Source organism: Oncorhynchus clarkii, chromosome 2 (genome assembly GCF_045791955.1).
Source record: "Oncorhynchus clarkii lewisi isolate Uvic-CL-2024 chromosome 2, UVic_Ocla_1.0, whole genome shotgun sequence".
In the NCBI taxonomy this organism is placed as follows: domain Eukaryota; kingdom Metazoa; phylum Chordata; class Actinopteri; order Salmoniformes; family Salmonidae; genus Oncorhynchus; species Oncorhynchus clarkii.
The window spans coordinates 91,236,466-91,257,831 of record NC_092148.1 but is presented as its reverse complement, the minus strand read 5'-3'; the positions used below and the strand labels follow the sequence as shown (position 1 = coordinate 91,257,831).

Below are 21,366 nucleotides of genomic sequence, written 5' to 3'. Positions count from 1 at the left end.
AAGGTACTTCCTGTATTAAAGCACTGTATTGTGTGTGTGTTCTGTACCTCTCCCAGTGTACACAGCTCCATGATGATCCACACGGGGTTTTCTGTGATCACTCCAATCAGCTTCACTATGTGGGGGTGGTCAAACTGACGCATGGTCACTGCATGGGGACAACATGCACACACACACACACACACACACACAGACACAGACACAGACACACACACACACACACACACACACACACACTGTAATTGAATAGACCAGGGATTAGCTAGGCTACGGTTTATAGAATCAGGTTACTGTATGTAGGGCGAAAAGGTAGAGTGGAAAATGAAGACTGATTATATAGTGGATTATTATTCATGTTGATAATAAATATCAAGGCTGTTATGAAGGAAGCAGGTCCATGTTTACAGTGGGCTATTTTAGGATGACTTAGACTCAAACCGCCATCTTTGTTTTTACTCAGATAACATGTCATCAACCCTGCTCCTGCTGAGCACCCCGTGTGGAGAGGAGGGGACAGCAGAGGAGAAGGGAGGAGGGGAGAGAGGAAGGGAGAGAGGAGGGGAGGAGAGGCTGGGGTTAGAGGAGAGGAGGGGGCAGGAGGGGAGGAGAGGACAGGAGAGGAAGAGAGGAGAAGGGAGGAGGGGACAGGAGAGGAAGAGAGGAGAAGGGAGGAGGGGAGAGAGGAAGGGATAGAGGAGGGGAGGAGAGGCTGGGATTAGAGGAGAGGATGTGACAGGAGGAGAGGAGGGGAGGAGGAAACAGGAGAGGAGGGGAGGAGGAGACAGGAGAGGAAGAGAGGAGAAGGGAGGAGGGGACAGGAGAGGAAGGGAGGAGGGGAGAGAGGAAGGGATTAGAGGAGAGGAGGGGACAGGAGGGGAGGAGAGGAGGGGACAGGAGGGGAGGAGAGGAGGGGACAGGAGGGGAGGAGAGGACAGGACAGGAGAGGAGGGGAGGAGAGGACAGGAGGGGAGGAGAGGACAGGAGGGGAGGAGAGGACAGGAGAGGAGGAGAGGACAGGAGAGGAGGGGAGATAGTTTACAGTGGTGATGTGCTATTTGATGTGTTTTAGAGTAGTGTGTGTGTGTGTGTGTTTGGATTTTGTCTCTCTGTGTGTGTGCGTCCATGTGTGTAGTGTTAGAGAGAGAGAGAGTGTGTGGGGGCATGCACGCATGTGTGTGTGTGTCTCAGACTTCAGCAAGGGGAAGGGAAGGGGTGTGTGTCTCAGACTTCAGCAAGGGGAAGGGAAGGGGTGTGTGTCTCAGACTTCAGCAAGGGGAAGGGGTGTGTGTGTCAGACTTCAGCAAGGGGAAGGGAAGGGGTGTGTGTCTCAGACTTCAGCAAGGGAAGGGGTGTGTGTCTCAGACTTCAGCAAGGGGAAGGGGTGTGTGTCTCAGACTTCAGCAAGGGGAAGGGAAGGAGTGTGTGTCTCAGACTTCAGCAAGGGAAGGAGTGTGTGTCTCAGACTTCAGCAAGGGGAAGGGAAGGGGTGTGTGTCTCAGACTTCAGCAAGGGGAAGGGAAGGGGTGTGTGTCTGACTTCAGCAAGGGGAAGGGAAGGGGTGTGTGTCTCAGACTTCAGCAAGGGGAAGGGAAGGGGTGTGTGTCTCAGACTTCAGCAAGGGGAAGGGAAGGGGGGTGTGTCTCAGACTTCAGCAAGGGAAGGAGTGTGTGTCTCAGACTTCAGCAAGGGGAAGGGAAGGGGTGTGTGTCTCAGACTTCAGCAAGGGGAAGGGAAGGGGTGTGTGTCTCAGACTTCAGCAAGGGGAAGGGAAGGGGGGTGTGTTGCACGTGGGAAATCAGCAGGACTGTACTAGTGTAAACCCACTTTCTCAAAACCCATCCCTCTCTAAAGCGGTGTTTTGTCCTCCCCAGTCCCCCTGCAGCCTCCACACATTCCTGCTGTGTTTTCATACATGGGGTTTAACTCAGTCCCACCTTGTCTGGGCATTTCATCTGGATAAAGGAGCCTCTCTCTGTCAGAACCACTGGAGCTGAAGACCAGTCTTCTGCTGTTCAAAAACCCACTGGAGCTGAAGACCAGTCTTCTGCTGTTCAAAAACCCACTGGAGCTGAAGACCAGTCTTCTGCTGTTCAAAAACCCACTGGAGCTGAAGACCAGTCTTCTGCTGTTCAAAAACCCACTGGAGCTGAAGACCAGTCTTCTGCTGTTCAAAAACCCACTGGAGCTGAAGACCAGTCTTCTGCTGTTCAAAAACCCACTGGAGCTGAAGACCAGTCTTCTGCTGTTCAAAAACCCACTGGAGCTGAAGACCAGTCTTTTGCTGTTCAAAAACCCACTGGAGCTGAAGACCAGTCTTCTGCTGTTCAAAAACCCACTGCTACACTAAGGTTGCGTCACAAATGGCACCCTAATCCTTATAAAGTGCAATATATATGAAATAGGGTGCCATTTGGGATGCAGCGTAAATCTCTGCATGTGGTAGCCCTAAAAAGGTAGAAATATCTGTCTGAGATTGCTATGCTGAGAATGCGCCCTAGACGCAAACTAAAAGGTCATGTGTTCAACCCTCAGTAGTATACACACAACTGATGTATGAAGAGCAAAAGGTCGTATGTGCTGTGATCAAGAAGGAAGACAGGAGGAGGTGTGTTACTTACGAGCTTCTTGTAAGAACTTCTCCCTGACACTATCAGAGGTGCAGTTCTTACACGTCTTGATGGCCACAGACAGAGCAGGGTTTTCCTACAGAGAGAAATAAAACATCAGAAAATGGTCCTTTAAATAAATCAAGTCTAACAGGATTGTGTCTTGTTTTTCCAAAAATGTGTAGGCTCCCTATTCCCTATGTAGAGCATTTATTTTGAACAGGGCCCATAGGGATACCCATAGGGCTCTGGTCAAAAGCAGTTGGCTAAATAGGGAATAGGGAGCCATTTGGGACACAGACTAGGCCTACCGGGCTCATGTAGACTCCCTGGTGGACGTCCCCGAACTGTCCCTCTCCGATACAGCGACCCAGCTCAATCCTCTGTCTCTGAATCTCATAGTCCCTGGCTGGATACAACACACAGCATTAGACACACTGACTTTATAATCTTATAGTCCCTGGCTGGATACAACACACAGCATTAGACACACTGACTGTATAATCTCATAGTCCCTGGCTGGATACAACACACAGCATTAGTCACAATGACTTTATAATCACATAGTCCCTGGCTAGGTACAACACACAGCATTAGACACACTGACTGTATAATCTCATAGTCCCTGGCTGGGTACAACACACAGCATTAGACACACTGACTTTATAATCTCATAGTCCCTGGCTGGGTACAACACAGCATTGGACACACTGACTTTATAATCTCATAGTCCCTGGCTAGATACAACACACAGCATTAGACACACTGACTGTATAATCTCATAGTCCCTGGCTGGATACAACACAGCATTAGACACACTGACTGTATAATCTCATAGTCCCTGGCTGGATACAACACACAGCATTAGTCACACTGATTTACTTTATAATCTCATAGTCGCTGGCTGGATACAACACAGCATTAGTCACACTGACTTTATAATCTCATAGTCCCTGGCTAGATACAACACACAGCATTAGTCACACTGACTGTATAATCTCATAGTCCTTGGCTGGGTACAACACACAGCATTAGTCACAATGACTTTATAATCTCATAGTCCCTGGCTGGATACAACACACAGCATTAGTCACACTGACTTTATAATCTCATAGTCCCTGGCTGGGTACAACACACAGCATTAGTCACAATGACTTTATAATCTCATAGTCCCTGGCTGGATACAACACACAGCATTAGTCACAATGACTTTATAATCTCATAGTCCCTGGCTGGATACAACACACAGCATTAGACACACTGACTTTATAATCTCATAGTCCCTGGCTGGATACAACACACAGCACTAGACACACTGACTTTATAATCTCATAGTCCCTGGCTGGAAACAACACACAGCATTAGACACACTGACTGTATAATCTCATAGTCCCTGGCTGGATACAACACACAGCATTAGTCACAATGACTTTATAATCTCATAGTCCCTGGCTGGGTACAACACACAGCATTAGTCACAATGACTTTATAATCTCATAGTCCCTGGCTGGGTACAACACAGCATTAGTCACACTGACTGTATAATCTCATAGTCCCTGGCTGGATACAACACACAGCATTAGACACACTGACTTTATAATCTCATAGTCCCTGGCTGGATACAACACACAGCACTAGACACACTGACTTTATAATCTCATAGTCCATGGCTGGGTACAACACAGCATTAGTCACAATGACTTTATAATCTCATAGTCCCTGGCTGGGTACAACACAGCATTAGTCACAATGACTTTATAATCTCATAGTCCCTGGCTGGATACAACACACAGCATTAGACACACTGACTTTATAATCTCATAGTCCCTGGCTGGATACAACACACAGCATTAGTCACAATGACTTTATAATCTCATAGTCCCTGGCTGGGTACAACACAGCATTAGTCACACTGACTGTATAATCTCATAGTCCCTGGCTGGATACAACACACAGCATTAGAAACACTGACTTTATAATCTCATAGTCCCTGGCTGGATACAACACACAGCACTAGACACACTGACTTTATAATCTCATAGTCCATGGCTGGGTACAACACAGCATTAGTCACAATGACTTTATAATCTCACAGTCCCTGGCTGGGTACAACACAGCATTAGTCACAATGACTTTATAATCTCATAGTCCCTGGCTGGATACAACACACAGCATTAGACACACTGACTTTATAATCTCATAGTCCCTGGCTGGATACAACACACAGCACTTGACACACTGACTTTATAATCTCATAGTCCCTGGCTGGATACAACACACAGCATTAGACACACTGACTGTATAATCTCATAGTCCCTGGCTGGATACAACACACAGCATTAGACACACTGACTTTATAATCTCATAGTCCCTGGCTGGGTACAACACAGCATTAGTCACAATGACTTTATAATCTCATAGTCCCTGGCTGGGTACAACACAGCATTAGTCACAATGACTTTATAATCTCATAGTCCCTGGCTGGATACAACACACAGCATTAGACACACTGACTTTATAATCTCATAGTCCCTGGCTGGATACAACACACAGCACTAGACACACTGACTTTATAATCTCATAGTCCCTGGCTGGATACAACACAGCATTAGTCACACTGACTGTATAATCTCATAGTCCCTGGCTGGATACAACACACAGCATTAGACACACTGACTTTATAATCTCATAGTCCCTGGCTGGGTACAACACAGCATTAGTCACAATGACTTTATAATCTTATAGTCCCTGGCTGGGTACAACACAGCATTAGTCACACTGACTGTATAATCCCATAGTCCCTGGCTGGGTACAACACAGCATTAGTCACAATGATTTTATAATCTCATAGTCCCTGGCTGGGTACAACACACAGCATTAGTCACAATGACTTTATAATCTCATAGTCCCTGGCTGGGTACAACACAGCATTAGTCACACTGACTGTATAATCTCATAGTCCCTGGCTGGATACAACACACAGCATTAGACACACTGACTGTATAATCTCATAGTCCTTGGCTGGGTACAACACACAGCATTAGTCACAATGACTTTATAATCTCATAGTCCCTGGCTGGGTACAACACACAGCATTAGTCACAATGACTTTATAATCTCATAGTCCCTGGCTGGATACAACACAGCATTAGTCACACTGACTTTATAATCTCATAGTCCCTGGCTGGATACAACACACAGCATTAGACACACTGACTTTATAATCTCATAGTCCCTGGCTGGATACAACACACAGCATTAGACACACTGACTGTATAATCTCATAGTCCCTGGCTGGATACAACACACAGCATTAGTCACAATGACTTTATAATCTCATAGTCCCTGGCTGGGTACAACACAGCATTAGTCACACTGACTGTATAATCTCATAGTCCCTGGCTGGATACAACACACAGCATTAGACACACTGACTGTATAATCTCATAGTCCCTGGCTGGATACAACACAGCATTAGACACACTGACTTTATAATCTCATAGTCCCTGGCTGGATACAACACACAGCACTAGACACACTGACTTTATAATCTCATAGTCCCTGGCCGGGTACAACACAGCATTAGTCACAATGACTTTATAATCTCATAGTCCCTGGCTGGGTACAACACAGCATTAGTCACACTGACTGTATAATCTCATAGTCCCTGGCTGGATACAACACACAGCATTAGACACACTGACTGTATAATCTCATAGTCCCTGGCTGGGTACAACACAGCATTAGTCACAATGACTTTATAATCTCATAGTCCCTGGCTGGGTACAACACACAGCATTAGTCACAATGACTTTATAATCTCATAGTCCCTGGCTGGGTACAACACAGCATTAGTCACAATGACTTTATAATCTCATAGTCCCTGGCTGGATACAACACACAGCATTAGACACACTGACTTTATAATCTCATAGTCCCTGGCTGGATACAACACACAGCATTAGTCACACTGACGTTATAATCTCATAGTCCCTGGCTGGGTACAACACACAGCATTAGTCACAATGACTGTATAATCTCATAGTCCCTGGCTGGATACAACACACAGCATTAGTCACAATGACTTTATAATCTCATAGTCCCTGGCTGGATACAACACACAGTATTAGACACACTGACTGTATAATCTCATAGTCCCTGGCTGGATACAACACACAGCATTAGTCACAATGACTTTATAATCTCATAGTCCCTGGCTGGATACAACACAGCATTAGACACACTGACTTCATATCAACGGGTGGTATGTACGTCCGATTGATTGTGAAATCAATCTGGTTTTAGCTGATCACTGAAGATCACAGTACAGCATGCAATCATGCAATTCCATTCAAATCAGGACTGCCAAGGCTGTCCATGGATTTGCATGCAATGGCTGATTTGTTGAATAAATACAATCATATTGTGAATATGAAATCACCATGCATAAAGTTTCACCAGACATGCCAAGCCATAATCACATTTTACCCTTGAAATGTAAAACATTGGTAAACAGTATGATGGTGTCAAATCCACGGTGTCAAATGATCTTTGTGTTCTTCTTAACTTTGCACATATTCTGGAGGGCCAGTGAGTGGCCCTGCTGCAGCAGTACTGTGTCTGACTAGTGGCTGTGGTCCCTTCCATCCATAACGGGTCAATAGGACAGCCTGGCTGCACTATTCATCTTTCTCTGGGCTGGACAGTGTCTATTCACCAACACTCAATACATCAATCAAAACACTACATGTACAGCTATTTTGGCAAAATGAAAGAAAATGACAGAAACACAATCACACAAGTCAAACCAGAGGTAGACCTGGGTCAAATGGTAAATACCTCCAGATACCTGATGTAGCATGGATATAGATTGGCCTTGTGCGACCACTCCATTGGTTCAATTGCACACTAAATCAAGTGTAGCTCAAGTATTTGAAAGTATTTAACATATATGCTTGACCCTGGTCTGACAACCACAATACAACCAAAAGGCAATCCTCAAGTACAGGGCTGAGACGCACACCATTACCTTCCTCTAGTCCATAGTATTCTGCAGGGCAGTTCATGTGAGGAGAAATCTTTTAGAGGGTACATCAACATTGGAGGAACATAACTTTTAAAATGGTTTAAACTGTACGAAAGTCCCTCTGTCCCTCTTCCCTTGTCCCTGGTTTGGAGAAACACATGACTAAGTAAGAGTGCTTTTCTGGCAAAGGGGAGTGACATTTGTTGCATGTAGAAGACAGTCAGTGCAAACGAACTGCAGGGAGATTAATACCCTTGGACTACACTGCCATTTGTTAGCAGCCTCTGCTGGCTGGCTGTGTGTGTGTGTGCGTGTGTGTGCGTGTGCATGTGTACACATAATATACACGGCTAGCGTGTCAGGCTATGTTAAATACTTCTCCACTGTTATGATATAAAGTAAACTATGGAGTCGTGTGGAGGACAATCTTAGAAAAAAGATTTCCAAAAGGGTTCTTCAGCTGTCCCCATAGGAGAACCCTTTTTGGTTCCAGGCAGAACACTTTTTGGGGTTCCAGGTAGAACCTAGGGTTATTCAAATGTTTTCCTATGGTTTTCCTACGGGGAAAGCCGAAGAACCATTTTAGGTTCTACATACAGTCGAAGTGGGAAGTTTACATACACCTTAGCCAAACACATTTAAACTCAGTTTGTAAAAATTCATGACATTTAATCAGAGTTAAAATTCCGTCTTAGGTCAGTTAGGATCATCACATTTAAGAATGTGAAATGTCAGAATAATAGTAGAGAGAATGATTTATTTCAGCTTTTATTTATTTCATCACATTCACAGTGGTTCAGAAGTTTAAATACACTCAATTAGTATTTGGTAGCATTGGCTTTAAATTGTTTAACTTGGGTCAAACGTTTTGGGTAGCCTTCCACAAGCTTCCCACAATAAGTTGGGTGAATGTTGGCCCATTCCTCCTGACAGAGCTGGTGTAACTGAGTCGGGTTTGTAGGCATACTTGCTTGCACACGCTTTTTCAGTTATGCCCACAAATGTTCTATAGGATTGAGGTCAAGGCTTTGTGATGGCCACTCCAATACCTTGACTTTGTTGTCCTTAAGCCATTTTGCCACAACTTTGGAAGTATGCTTCGGGTCATTGTCCATTTGGAAGACCCATTTGCGGCCAAGCTTTAACTTCCTGACTGATGTCTTGAGATGTTGCTTCAATATATCCACATTATGTTCCCTCCTCATGATGCCATCTATTTTGTGAAGTGCACCAGTCCCTCCTGCAGCAAAGACATCCCTACAACATGATGCTGCCACCCCCGTGCTTCACGGTTGGGATGGTGTTCTTCAGCTTGCAAACCTCCCCCTTTTTACTCCAAACATATTGATGGTCATTATGGCCAAACAGTTCTATTTTTGTTTCATCAGACCAGAGGACATTTCTCCAAAAAGTACGATCTTTGTCCACATGTGCAGTTGCAAACCGTAGTCTGGCTTTTTTTATGGAGGTTTTGGAGCAGTGGCTTCTTCCTTGCTGAGCGGCCTTTCAGGTTATGTCGATAAAGGACTCGTTTAACTGTGGATATAGATACTTTTGTATCTGTTTCCTCCAGCATCTTCACAAGGTCCTTTACTATTGTTCTGGGATTGATTAGCACTTTTCGCACCTAAGTACGTTCATCTCTAGGAGACAAAACGCGTCCCCTTCCTGAGCTGTCTGTATGTGGTCCCATGGTGTTTATACTTGTGTACTATTGTTTGTACAGATGAATGTGGTACCTTCAGGCATTTGGAAATTACTCCCAAGGATGAATCAGACTTGTGGATGTCTACAATTGTTTTTCTGAGGTCTTGGCTGATTTCTTTTGAAACTCATTCTACTAATAGTGATTTTCCCATGATGTCAAGCAAAGTGGCACTGAGTTTGAAGGTAGACCTTGAAATACATCCACAGGTACACCTCCACTTGACTCAAATTACGTCAATTAGCCTATCAGAAGCTTCAAAAGCCAGAACTTAATTGTCTGGAATTTTTCAAGCTGTTTAAAGGCACAGTCAACTTAGTGTATGTAATCCTCTGACCCACTGGAATTGTGAGACATTGAACTGTAAATGAAATAATCTGTCTGTAAAAAATTGTGGGAAAAATGACATGCACGACTTGACAAAACTATAGTTTGTTAACAAGACATTTGTGGAGTGGTTGAAAAACGAGTTTTAATGACTCCAACCTAAGTGTATGTAAACTAGTTTTAATGACTCCAACCTAAGTGTATGTAAACTAGTTTTAATGACTCCAACCTAAGTGTATGTAAACTAGTTTTAATGACTCCAACCTAAGTGTATGTAAACAAGTTTTAATGACTCCAACCTAAGTGTATGTAAACTAGGTTTAATGACTCCAACCTAAGTGTATGTAAACAAGTTTTAATGACTCCAACCTAAGTGTATGTAAACAAGTTTTAATGACTCCAACCTAAGTGTATGTAAACTAGTTTCAATGACTCCAACCTAAGTGTATGTAAACTAGTTTTAATGACTCCAACCTCAGTGTATATAAACGAGTTTTAATGACTCCAACCTAAGTGTATGTAAACTAGGTTTAATGATTCCAACCTAAGTGTATGTAAACTAGGTTTAATGACTCCAACCTAAGTGTATGTAAATGAGTTTTAATGACTCCAACCTAAGTGTATGTAAACTAGTTTTAATGACTCCAACCTAAGTGTATGTAAACTAGTTTTAATGACTCCAACCTAAGTGTATGTAAATGAGTTTTAATCACTCCAACCTAAGTGTATGTAAACTAGTTATAATGACTCCAACCTAAGTGTATGTAAATGAGTTTTAATGACTCCAACCTAAGTGTATGTAAACTAGTTATAATGACTCCAACCTAAGTGTATGTAAATGAGTTTTAATGACTCCAACCTAAGTGTATGTAAACTAGGTTTAATGACTCCAACCTAAGTGTATGTAAACTAGGTTTAATGACTCCAACCTAAGTGTATGTAAATGAGTTTTAATGACTCCAACCTAAGTGTATGTAAACTAGGTTTAATGACTCCAACCTAAGTGTATATAAACGAGTTTTAATGACTCCAACCTAAGTGTATGTAAAATAGTTTTAATGACTCCAACCTAAGTGTATGTAAAATAGGTTTAATGACTCCAACCTAAGTGTATGTAAATGAGTTTTAATGACTCCAACCTAAGTGTATGTAAACTAGTTTTAATGACTCCAACCTAAGTGTATGTAAACTAGTTTTAATGACTCCAACCTAAGTGTATGTAAATGAGTTTTAATCACTCCAACCTAAGTGTATGTAAACTAGTTATAATGACTCCAACCTAAGTGTATGTAAATGAGTTTTAATGACTCCAACCTAAGTGTATGTAAACTAGTTATAATGACTCCAACCTAAGTGTATGTAAATGAGTTTTAATGACTCCAACCTAAGTGTATGTAAACTAGGTTTAATGACTCCAACCTAAGTGTATGTAAACTAGGTTTAATGACTCCAACCTAAGTGTATGTAAATGAGTTTTAATGACTCCAACCTAAGTGTATGTAAACTAGGTTTAATGACTCCAACCTAAGTGTATATAAACGAGTTTTAATGACTCCAACCTAAGTGTATGTAAAATAGTTTTAATGACTCCAACCTAAGTGTATGTAAACTAGGTTTAATGACTCCAACCTAAGTGTATGTAAACTAGGTTTAATGACTCCAACCTAACTGTTTGTAAATGAGTTTTAATGACTCCAACCTAAGTGTATGTAAACTAGGTTTAATGACTCCAACCTAAGTGTATGTAAACTAGGTTTAATGACTCCAACCTAAGTGTATATAAACGAGTTTTAATGACTCCAACCTAAGTGTATGTAAAATAGTTTTAATGACTCCAACCTAAGTGTATGTAAACTAGGTTTAATGACTCCAACCTAAGTGTATGTAAACTTCCCACTTCAACTGAAACACCTTTTTTCCCTAAGAGTGAAGGACAAAGGACAGATACGTCATGAAAAATGAAATGTTGAGAGGAAACTGTTTGAGCAGCAGAAGACACAGTCAAAGCCAACTCATTCTACTAATAGTGATCGACAGATCCACCTCATGCACTCTGTGTTGGGGATTCCCCGTGTAAATATGATTCTAGCTTTTTGTGAACTACTCTCTATCAACAGTAATAGTTACATTAAAGATGAACATAAAATAATTGAGAAACATTATTGCCTCTTGAAAACTAGTTAAGAGAAGAACAATCTAAATAAAACTGCTACAAATGTAGTAGCAAAAATCTGAACTCTGAAAATAAAAAATGAAGAACTGAAAGATGCCTAACACCAACTTGACCTCTGTAGCGTTGGTGCTTTCAGAGAACTCCAGTCTCAATGACCCCAGGAAGGCAGAATGTGGTAACAGCCAATCAGAAAGTGGGGCACACTTCTCCAAACTGGGTTAAAGTTGTACACTAGAGGCCACGATCAAAGGCCCACGGGGTCTGGAGAGAACATCTGGTCTGCAGCTCACCACTGAGACACTCTAAAACCCAGCACCGCTGTTTGTCGCTGCCTCCCTCATCCTCCTCAGCACATGATCCCTTACTTACTCCCTGTGTGACAGATGCTACGGTACTCACTGGAGGGCATGGTGTAGGTATCCTCATCATCTATGATCTCCGCATAGTCGTCTGTCTCTGGGGGAAAAAGAGAGCGACACAGTGAGAGAGGGAGAGATAGAGAGAGGTGAGGATAATGAACAGCAGCATTCTGACTCTAAGCAGGATAGCCCAACATGACAGACAGGAGTTAGGCTAGGCGTTAATCTAACTACGTCTAGACTTGTACTTAACTTACCTTTAGTACAATAAAGTACCTTTACCAAAAACCCACCATTTCAAAGTTGTTAACCCTTAACAACATACCCCCCCTCCACACATATGACAAACAGCCCAGCTCTGTGATGTGCCTCCCTCTGCGTTCTCCCACCATGTTCCTCAGGTCTGAGCTGTGCTCCAATAGCAGCAGTGGTATTTGAGTGAGGGGAGGAGGGATGAGGAGGAGTTCCCCCCCCCAGAGAAACGTCTTCAGGAAAAACAGATTGAGTCACGGGTAACTCCAGAGTCATTGGGTGAGCCTGTCTATCCTGACTGCTGTGATTTTAAGGAAGAAGCAGAAGTTTCCAGGAAAATCTAACACACAGAGGAATGTTGAGACAGCCCTGCTTTGTGCAGCCTGAGATAAAGAAGAAAAGCTGCTGATAAGTCAAATGATTTGATTTGATTCAGGACTACTGTTAAAAAGCTGTGAAATGCTATGATAGTGTGTCATTATTAATGAAGGAAAAAAGGGTAAGGGTTACTCAAAAATGACTAGAAAACGTAGGAAAATCAGAGCACTCTGAAAAGTGTAGAACGTACCCAAATGGACAGACAGAGTGACAGAATAATATGACCCATTCTATCCATAACGAGGACACCACAGATAATTGTAGAAGCCCTGTGTTGTAGGTAGCATGCACGAGAGAGAGAGAGAGAGAGAGAGAGAGAGAGAGAGAGAGAGAGAGAGAGAGAGAGAGAGAGAGAGAGAGAGAGAGAGAGAGAGAGAGAGGCGAAAAACACAGATTAGGGAATGTTTACTGGCCCTCTTAGAGAAAGTTGACAGCAAAATAACGAGTTTAAAGGTCAAAACCAAGTTGCAGCCACTTCTTACTAACTCTCAGGGGATTCTCCCAGATGTTGATAGGGTGATGATAGTAAGAGGCTGCCAAGTGAGTAACATACACAGGTCAAAGAGACACCTCACTGTAAGTAGGTCACACACACACACACACACACACACACACACACACACACACACCCAAAAGGGTTAGGGGAAGTGTAACTTCAGAGAGCATCTCAGTTAGTTGAACAACATTGGAATGGAAGTCCTGGTGTAGTATTTGTGCTGAGCTAAAATATTTTGTTTCATCCTCATACAAAGACTGCAGAGAGATTTAATTCTATCAGGATCATACAAAGTCTGCAGAGAGATTTCATTCTATCAGGGTCATACAAAGTCTGCAGAGAGATTTCATTCTATCAGGGTCATACAAAGACTGCAGAGAGATTTCATTCTATCAGGGTCATACAAAGTCTGCAGAGAGATTTCATTCTATCAGGGTCATACAAAGTCTGCAGAGAGATTTCATTCTATCAGGGTCATACAAAGACTGCAGAGAGATTTCATTCTATCAGGATCATACAAAGTCTGCAGAGAGATTTCATTCTATCAGGGTCATACAAAGTCTGCAGAGAGATTTCATTCTATCAGGGTCATACAAAGTCTGCAGAGAGATTTCATTCTATCAGGGTCATACAAAGTCTGCAGAGAGATTTCATTCTATCAGGGTCATACAAAGTCTGCAGAGAGATTTCATTCTATCAGGGTCATACAAAGACTGCAGAGAGATTTCATTCTATCAGGGTCATACAAAGTCTGCAGAGAGATTTCATTCTATCAGGGTCATACAAAGTCTGCAGAGAGATTTCATTCTATCAGGGTCATACAAAGACTGCAGAGAGATTTCATTCTATCAGGATCATACAAAGTCTGCAGAGAGATTTCATTCTATCAGGGTCATACAAAGTCTGCAGAGAGATTTCATTCTATCAGGGTCATACAAAGTCTGCAGAGAGATTTCATTCTATCAGGGTCATACAAAGTCTGCAGAGAGATTTCATTCTATCAGGGTCATACAAAGTCTGCAGAGAGATTTCATTCTATCAGGGTCATACAAAGTCTGCAGAGAGATTTCATTCTATCAGGGTCATACAAAGTCTGCAGAGAGATTTCATTCTATCAGGGTCATACAAAGACTGCAGAGAGATTTCATTCTATCAGGGTCATACAAAGTCTGCAGAGAGATTTCATTCTATCAGGGTCATACAAAGTCTGCAGAGAGATTTCATTCTATCAGGGTCATACAAAGACTGCAGAGAGATTTCATTCTATCAGGGTCATACAAAGTCTGCAGAGAGATTTCATTCTATCAGGGTCATACAAAGTCTGCAGAGAGATTTCATTCTATCAGGATCATACAAAGTCTGCAGAGAGATTTCATTCTATCAGGGTCATACAAAGTCCATGACCACTCAGAGAAGAGAGGAAAACAACACTTCTAAGACACGGTGCCAACATTCATCTTGTAACGGTTGTCGTCGGTGGAAGAAGGAGAGGACTAAAGTGGTTAGTGTTCATCTTAATTTAATAATAATCCAAACTGAACACTTCAAATTACAAAACAATAAACGTGACACCCTAAACAGTCCTATCTGGTGCAGACACACAAAGACTGAAAACAACCACCCACAAACCCCAACAGAAAACAGGCTACCTAAATATGGTTCCCAATCAGAGACAATGACTAACACCTGCCTCTGATTGAAACACAAAACATAGACTACCCACCCAACTCACGCCCTGACCATACTAAATAAAGACAAAACATAGACTACCCACCCCAACTCACGCCCTGACCATACTAAATAAAGACAAAACATAGACTACCCACCCCAACTCACGCCCTGACCATACTAAATAAAGACAAAACATAGACTACCCACCCCAACTCACGCCCTGACCATACTAAATAAAGACAAAACATAGACTACCCACCCCAACTCACGCCCTGACCATACTAAATAAATACAAAACATAGACTACCCACCCCAACTCACGCCCTGACCATACTAAATAAAGACAAAACATAGACTACCCACCCCAACTCACACCCTGACCATACTAAATAAATACAAAACATAGACTACCCACCCAACTCACGCCCTGACCATACTAAATAAAGACAAAACATAGACTACCCACCCCAACTCACGCCCTGACCATACTAAATAAAGACAAAACATAGACTACCCACCCCAACTCACGCCCTGACCATACTAAATAAAGACAAAACATAGACTACCCACCCCAACTCACGCCCTGACCATACTAAATAAACACAAAACATAGACTGCCCACCCCAACTCACGCCCTGACCATACTAAATAAAGACAAAACATAGACTACCCACCCCAACTCACGCCCTGACCATACTAAATAAAGACAAAACATAGACTACCCACCCAACTCACGCCCTGACCATACTAAATAAAGACAAAACATAGACTACCCACCCCAACTCACGCCCTGACCATACTAAATAAAGGCAAAACATAGACTACCCACCCCAACTCACGCCCTGACCATACTAAATAAAGACAAAACATAGACTGCCCACCCCAACTCACGCCCTGACCATACTAAATAAAGACAAAACATAGACTACCCACCCCAACTCACACCCTGACCATACTAAATAAATACAAAACATAGACTACCCACCCCAACTCACGCCCTGACCATACTAAATAAATACAAAACATAGACTGCCCACCCCAACTCACGCCCTGACCATACTAAATAAAGACAAAACATAGACTACCCACCCCAACTCACGCCCTGACCATACTAAATAAAGACAAAACATAGACTACCCACCCCAACTCACGCCCTGACCACACTAAATAAAGACAAAACATAGACTGCCCACCCCAACTCACGCCTTGACCATACTAAATAAAGACAAAACATAGACTACCCACCCCAACTCACACCCTGACCATACTAAATAAATACAAAACATAGACTACCCACCCCAACTCACGCCCTGACCATACTAAATAAATACAAAACATAGACTGCCCACCCCAACTCACGCCCTGACCATACTAAATAAAGACAAAACATAGACTACCCATCCAACTCACGCCCTGACCATACTAAATAAAGACAAAACATAGACTACCCACCCCAACTCACGCCCTGACCATACTATATAAAGACAAAACATAGACTACCCACCCCAACTCACGCCCTGACCATACTAAATAAATACAAAACATAGACTACCCACCCCAACTCACGCCCTGACCATACTAAATAAACACAAAACATAGACTACCCACCCAACTCACGCCCTGACCATACTAAATAAAGACAAAACATAGACTACCCACCCCAACTCACGCCCTGACCATACTAAATAAAGACAAAACATAGACTACCCACCCCAACTCACGCCCTGACCATACTAAATAAAGACAAAACATAGACTGCCCACCCCAACTCACGCCTTGACCATACTAAATAAAGACAAAACATAGACTACCCACCCCAACTCACACCCTGACCATACTAAATAAATACAAAACATAGACTGCCCACCCCAACTCACGCCCTGACCATACTAAATAAAGACAAAACATAGACTACCCATCCAACTCACGCCCTGACCATACTAAATAAAGACAAAACATAGACTACCCACCCCAACTCACGCCCTGACCATACTATATAAAGACAAAACATAGACTACCCACCCCAACTCACGCCCTGACCATACTAAATAAATACAAAACATAGACTACCCACCCCAACTCACGCCCTGACCATACTAAATAAACACAAAACATAGACTACCCACCCAACTCACGCCCTGACCATACTAAATAAAGACAAAACATAGACTACCCACCCCAACTCACGCCCTGACCATACTAAATAAAGACAAAACATAGACTACCCACCCAACTCACGCCCTGACCATACTAAATAAAGACAAAACATAGACTACCCACCCAACTCACGCCCTGACCATACTAAATAAACACAAAACATAGACTACCCACCCCAACTCACGCCCTGACCATACTAAATAAAGACAAAACATAGACTACCCACCCAACTCACGCCCTGACCATACTAAATAAAGACAAAACATAGACTACCCACCCCAACTCACACCCTGACCATACTAAATAAAGACAAAGCATAGACTACCCACCCCAACTCACGCCCTGACCATACTAAATAAAGACAAAACATAGACTACCCACCCCAACTCACGCCCTGACCATACTAAATAAAGACAAAACATAGACTACCCACCCCAACTCACACCCTGACCATACTAAATAAAGACAAAACATAGACTACCCACCCCAACTCACACTCTGACCATACTAAATAAACACAAAACATAGACTACCCACCCAACTCACGCCCTGACCATACTAAATAAAGACAAAACATAGACTGCCCACCCAACTCACGCCCTGACCATACTAAATAAACACAAAACATAGACTGCCCACCCAACTCAACTAAATAAACACAAAGCATAGACTGCCCACCCAACTCACACCCTGACCATACTAAATAAAGACAAAACATAGACTGCCCAACCAACTCACACCCTGACCTTACTAAATAAAGACAAAACATAGACTACCCACCCCAACTCACGCCCTGACCATACTAAATAAAGACAAAACATAGACTACCCACCCAACTCACACCCTGACCATACTAAATAAAGACAAAACATAGACTACCCACCCCAACTCACACCCTGACCATACTAAATAAAGACAAAACATAGACTACCCACCCCAACTCACGCCCTGACCACACTAAATAAAGACAAAACATAGACTGCCCACCCCAACTCACGCCCTGACCATACTAAATAAAGACAAAACATAGACTACCCACCCCAACTCACACCCTGACCATACTAAATAAAGACAAAACATAGACTACCCACCCCAACTCACGCCCTGACCATACTAAATAAAGACAAAACATAGACTGCCCACCCAACTCACACCCTGACCATACTAAATAAAGACAAAACAAAGGAAATAAAGGTCAGAACGTGACACATCTAAACATTCTGCATCAGAACTATCTCAACTGAACCGTGTACAACCTTATCGTGTTATAATGACAAGGTAATGACAGGGAATAAGAGAGTTATACAACATGACAATACATTCAACTAGTGATGCCTGAGCATATCTAGCATGGGTCTTCAGAAAGTTATTCCCTATGTAGTGCACTACTTTCAACCAGGGTCCAAAGTAGTGCCCTGAATAGGGTGCCATTATATAGGGAATAGGGTGCCACAACAAGACTTCTCCCCAGTACCATCATGATCATATGGGGGGACTCGAGTTTCACACAAGCATCCCTCTATTCGTTCTGAGTGTGCTGTGTCAATGGGACCATATGCACACAAGCCTGTCTGTCCCGTGCTCCACCCTGCTCCTCCCTGCTCCATCCACCCTCTCAATCAGCTCTTTATCTGACACTCACCCAGTAGTCATTAACATTCTACTGTGATGTGGGCCAGAGACTGGGGGAAGAGCTCTGTGACATTTAAACTGGAGAGATAGGATGGAGAGGACACACACACACACAGACACACACACAGTCTTGCACAGCTACAGTAACCTTGTGGGGACACACAATTCAGTACCATTCAAAAGCCTATTTTCCCTAACCCCTAACCCTAACCCCTGGGGTGGCAGGTAGCCTAGTGGTTAGAGCATTGGACTAGTAACCAAAAGATTGCTGGATCAAATCCCCTGGCTGACAAGGTAAAAATCTGTCGTTCTGCCCCTGAACAAGGCCACTGTTCCCCCAATAGGGCGTCATTGTAAATAAGAATTTGTTCTTAACTGACTTGCCTAGTTAAATAAAGGTATAAAATATATATATATTATAATAATAATAATCCGTACCCTAGCCTAATTTTAATCTTAACCCTAAACCTCCTAGAAATAGCCTTTGACCTTGTTGAGACTAACAATATGCCCCCAGTTGTTCAAATGTTTGTTTGTTTACTATTAGTTAAATAGTTAAACACGTCCACACACACACACAGGCCTGTGCCCACTGACACAGTGTTAAGTTGATAGATGAGGTGCTGTGGGGTGAGGATGTATTGCCAGAGCCAGACAGTACTTGGCTGGCTGGTGAAATGTAACCTTGGGTGTAATTTGTGCCATTGGTCTTGTCTGGTCCTGATGGTTGATTCATAGTGATGTTCTACAGAGCCGTCTGATAACAGACTGATGGTTGATTCATAGTGATGCTTTACAGAGCCGTCTGATAACAGACTGATGGTTGATTCATAGTGATGTTTTATAGAGCCGTCTGATTGATGGTTGATTCATAGTGATGTTTTATAGAGCCGTCTGATAACAGACTGATGGTTGATTCATAGTGATGTTTTACAGAGTCGTCTGATAACAGACTGATGGTTGATTCATAGTGATGTTTTATAGAGCCGTCTGATAACAGACTGATGGTTGATTCATAGTGATGTTCTACAGAGTCGTCTGATAACAGACTGATGGTTGATTCATAGTGATGTTTTACAGAGTCGTCTGATAACAGACTGATGGTTGATTCATAGTGATGTTTTATAGAGCCGTCTGATAACAGACTGATGGTTGATTCATAGTGATGTTTTATAGAGTCGTCTGATAACAGACTGATGGTTGATTCATAGTGGTTTTATAGAGTCGTCTGATAACAGACTGATGGTTGATTCATAGTGATGTTTTATAGAGCCGTCTGATAACAGACTGATGGTTGATTCATAGTGATGTTTTACAGAGCCGTCTGATAACAGACTGATGGTTGATTCATAGTGATGTTCTACAGAGCCGTCTGATAACAGACTGATGGTTGATTCATAGTGATGTTTTATAGAGCCGTCTGATTGATGGTTGATTCATAGTGATGTTTTACAGAGCCGTCTGATAACAGACTGATGGTTGATTCATAGTGATGTTTTATAGAGTCGTCTGATAACAGACTGATGGTTGATTCATAGTGATGTTTTATAGAGCCGTCTGATAACAGACTGATGGTTGATTCATAGTGATGTTATACAGAGCCGCCTGATAACAGACTGATGGTTGATTCATAGTGATGTTTTATAGAGTCGTCTGATAACAGACTGATGGTTGATTCATAGTGATGTTTTATAGAGCCGTCTGATAACAGACTGATGGTTGATTCATAGTGATGTTATACAGAGCCGCCTGATAACAGACTGATGGTTGATTCATAGTGATGTTTTACAGAGCCGTCTGATAACAGACTGATGGTTGATTCATAGTGATGTTTTATAGAGCCGTCTGATAACAGACTGATGGTTGATTCATAGTGATGTTTTATAGAGCCGTCTGATAACAGACTGATGGTTGATTCATAGTGATGTTTTATAGAGCCGTCTGATAACAGACTGATGGTTGATTCATAGTGATGTTTTATAGAGCCGTCTGATAACAGACTGATGGTTGATTCATAGTGATGTTTTATAGAGTCGTCTGATAACAGACTGATGGTTGATTCATAGTGATGTTTTATAGAGTCGTCTGATAACAGACTGATGGTTGATTCATAGTGATGTTTTATAGAGCCGTCTGATAACAGACTGATGGTTGATTCATAGTGATGTTATACAGAGCTATCTGATAACAGACTGATGGTTGATTCATAGTGATGTTTTACAGAGCCGTCTGATAACAGACTGATGGTTGATTCATAGTGATGTTCTACAGAGCCGTCTGATAACAGACTGGTAGTATATTCATAGTGATGTTCTACAGAGCCGTCTGATAACAGACTGATGGTTGATTCATAGTGATGTTCTACAGAGCCGTCTGATAACAGACTGATGGTTGATTCATAGTGATGTTTTATAGAGTCGTCTGATAACAGACTGATGGTTGATTCATAGTGATGTTCTACAGAGCTGTCTGATAACAGACTGATGGTTGATTCATAGTGATGTTGTACAGAGCCGTCTGATAACAGACTGATGGTTGATTCATAGTGATGTTTAATAGAGTCGTCTGATAACAGACTGATGGT

The 21,366-nt window shown here is 42.4% G+C and overlaps 1 protein-coding gene across 1 annotated transcript in view; it reads right to left on the bottom strand.

Moving 5' to 3' along the window:
- LOC139378532 (focal adhesion kinase 1-like) overlaps positions 1-21,366 on the bottom strand; it is a 128,030-nt gene that overhangs the window by 22,130 nt on the left and 84,534 nt on the right. The window contains exons 15-19 of the mRNA XM_071120794.1: positions 12,237-12,293; positions 7,636-7,656; positions 2,918-3,015; positions 2,619-2,703; positions 48-148 (exon numbers count right to left, since the gene is read on the bottom strand). Coding sequence (XP_070976895.1) covers positions 48-148; positions 2,619-2,703; positions 2,918-3,015; positions 7,636-7,656; positions 12,237-12,293 — 362 coding nt within the window. The remainder of the gene's footprint in view (positions 1-47; positions 149-2,618; positions 2,704-2,917; positions 3,016-7,635; positions 7,657-12,236; positions 12,294-21,366) is intronic.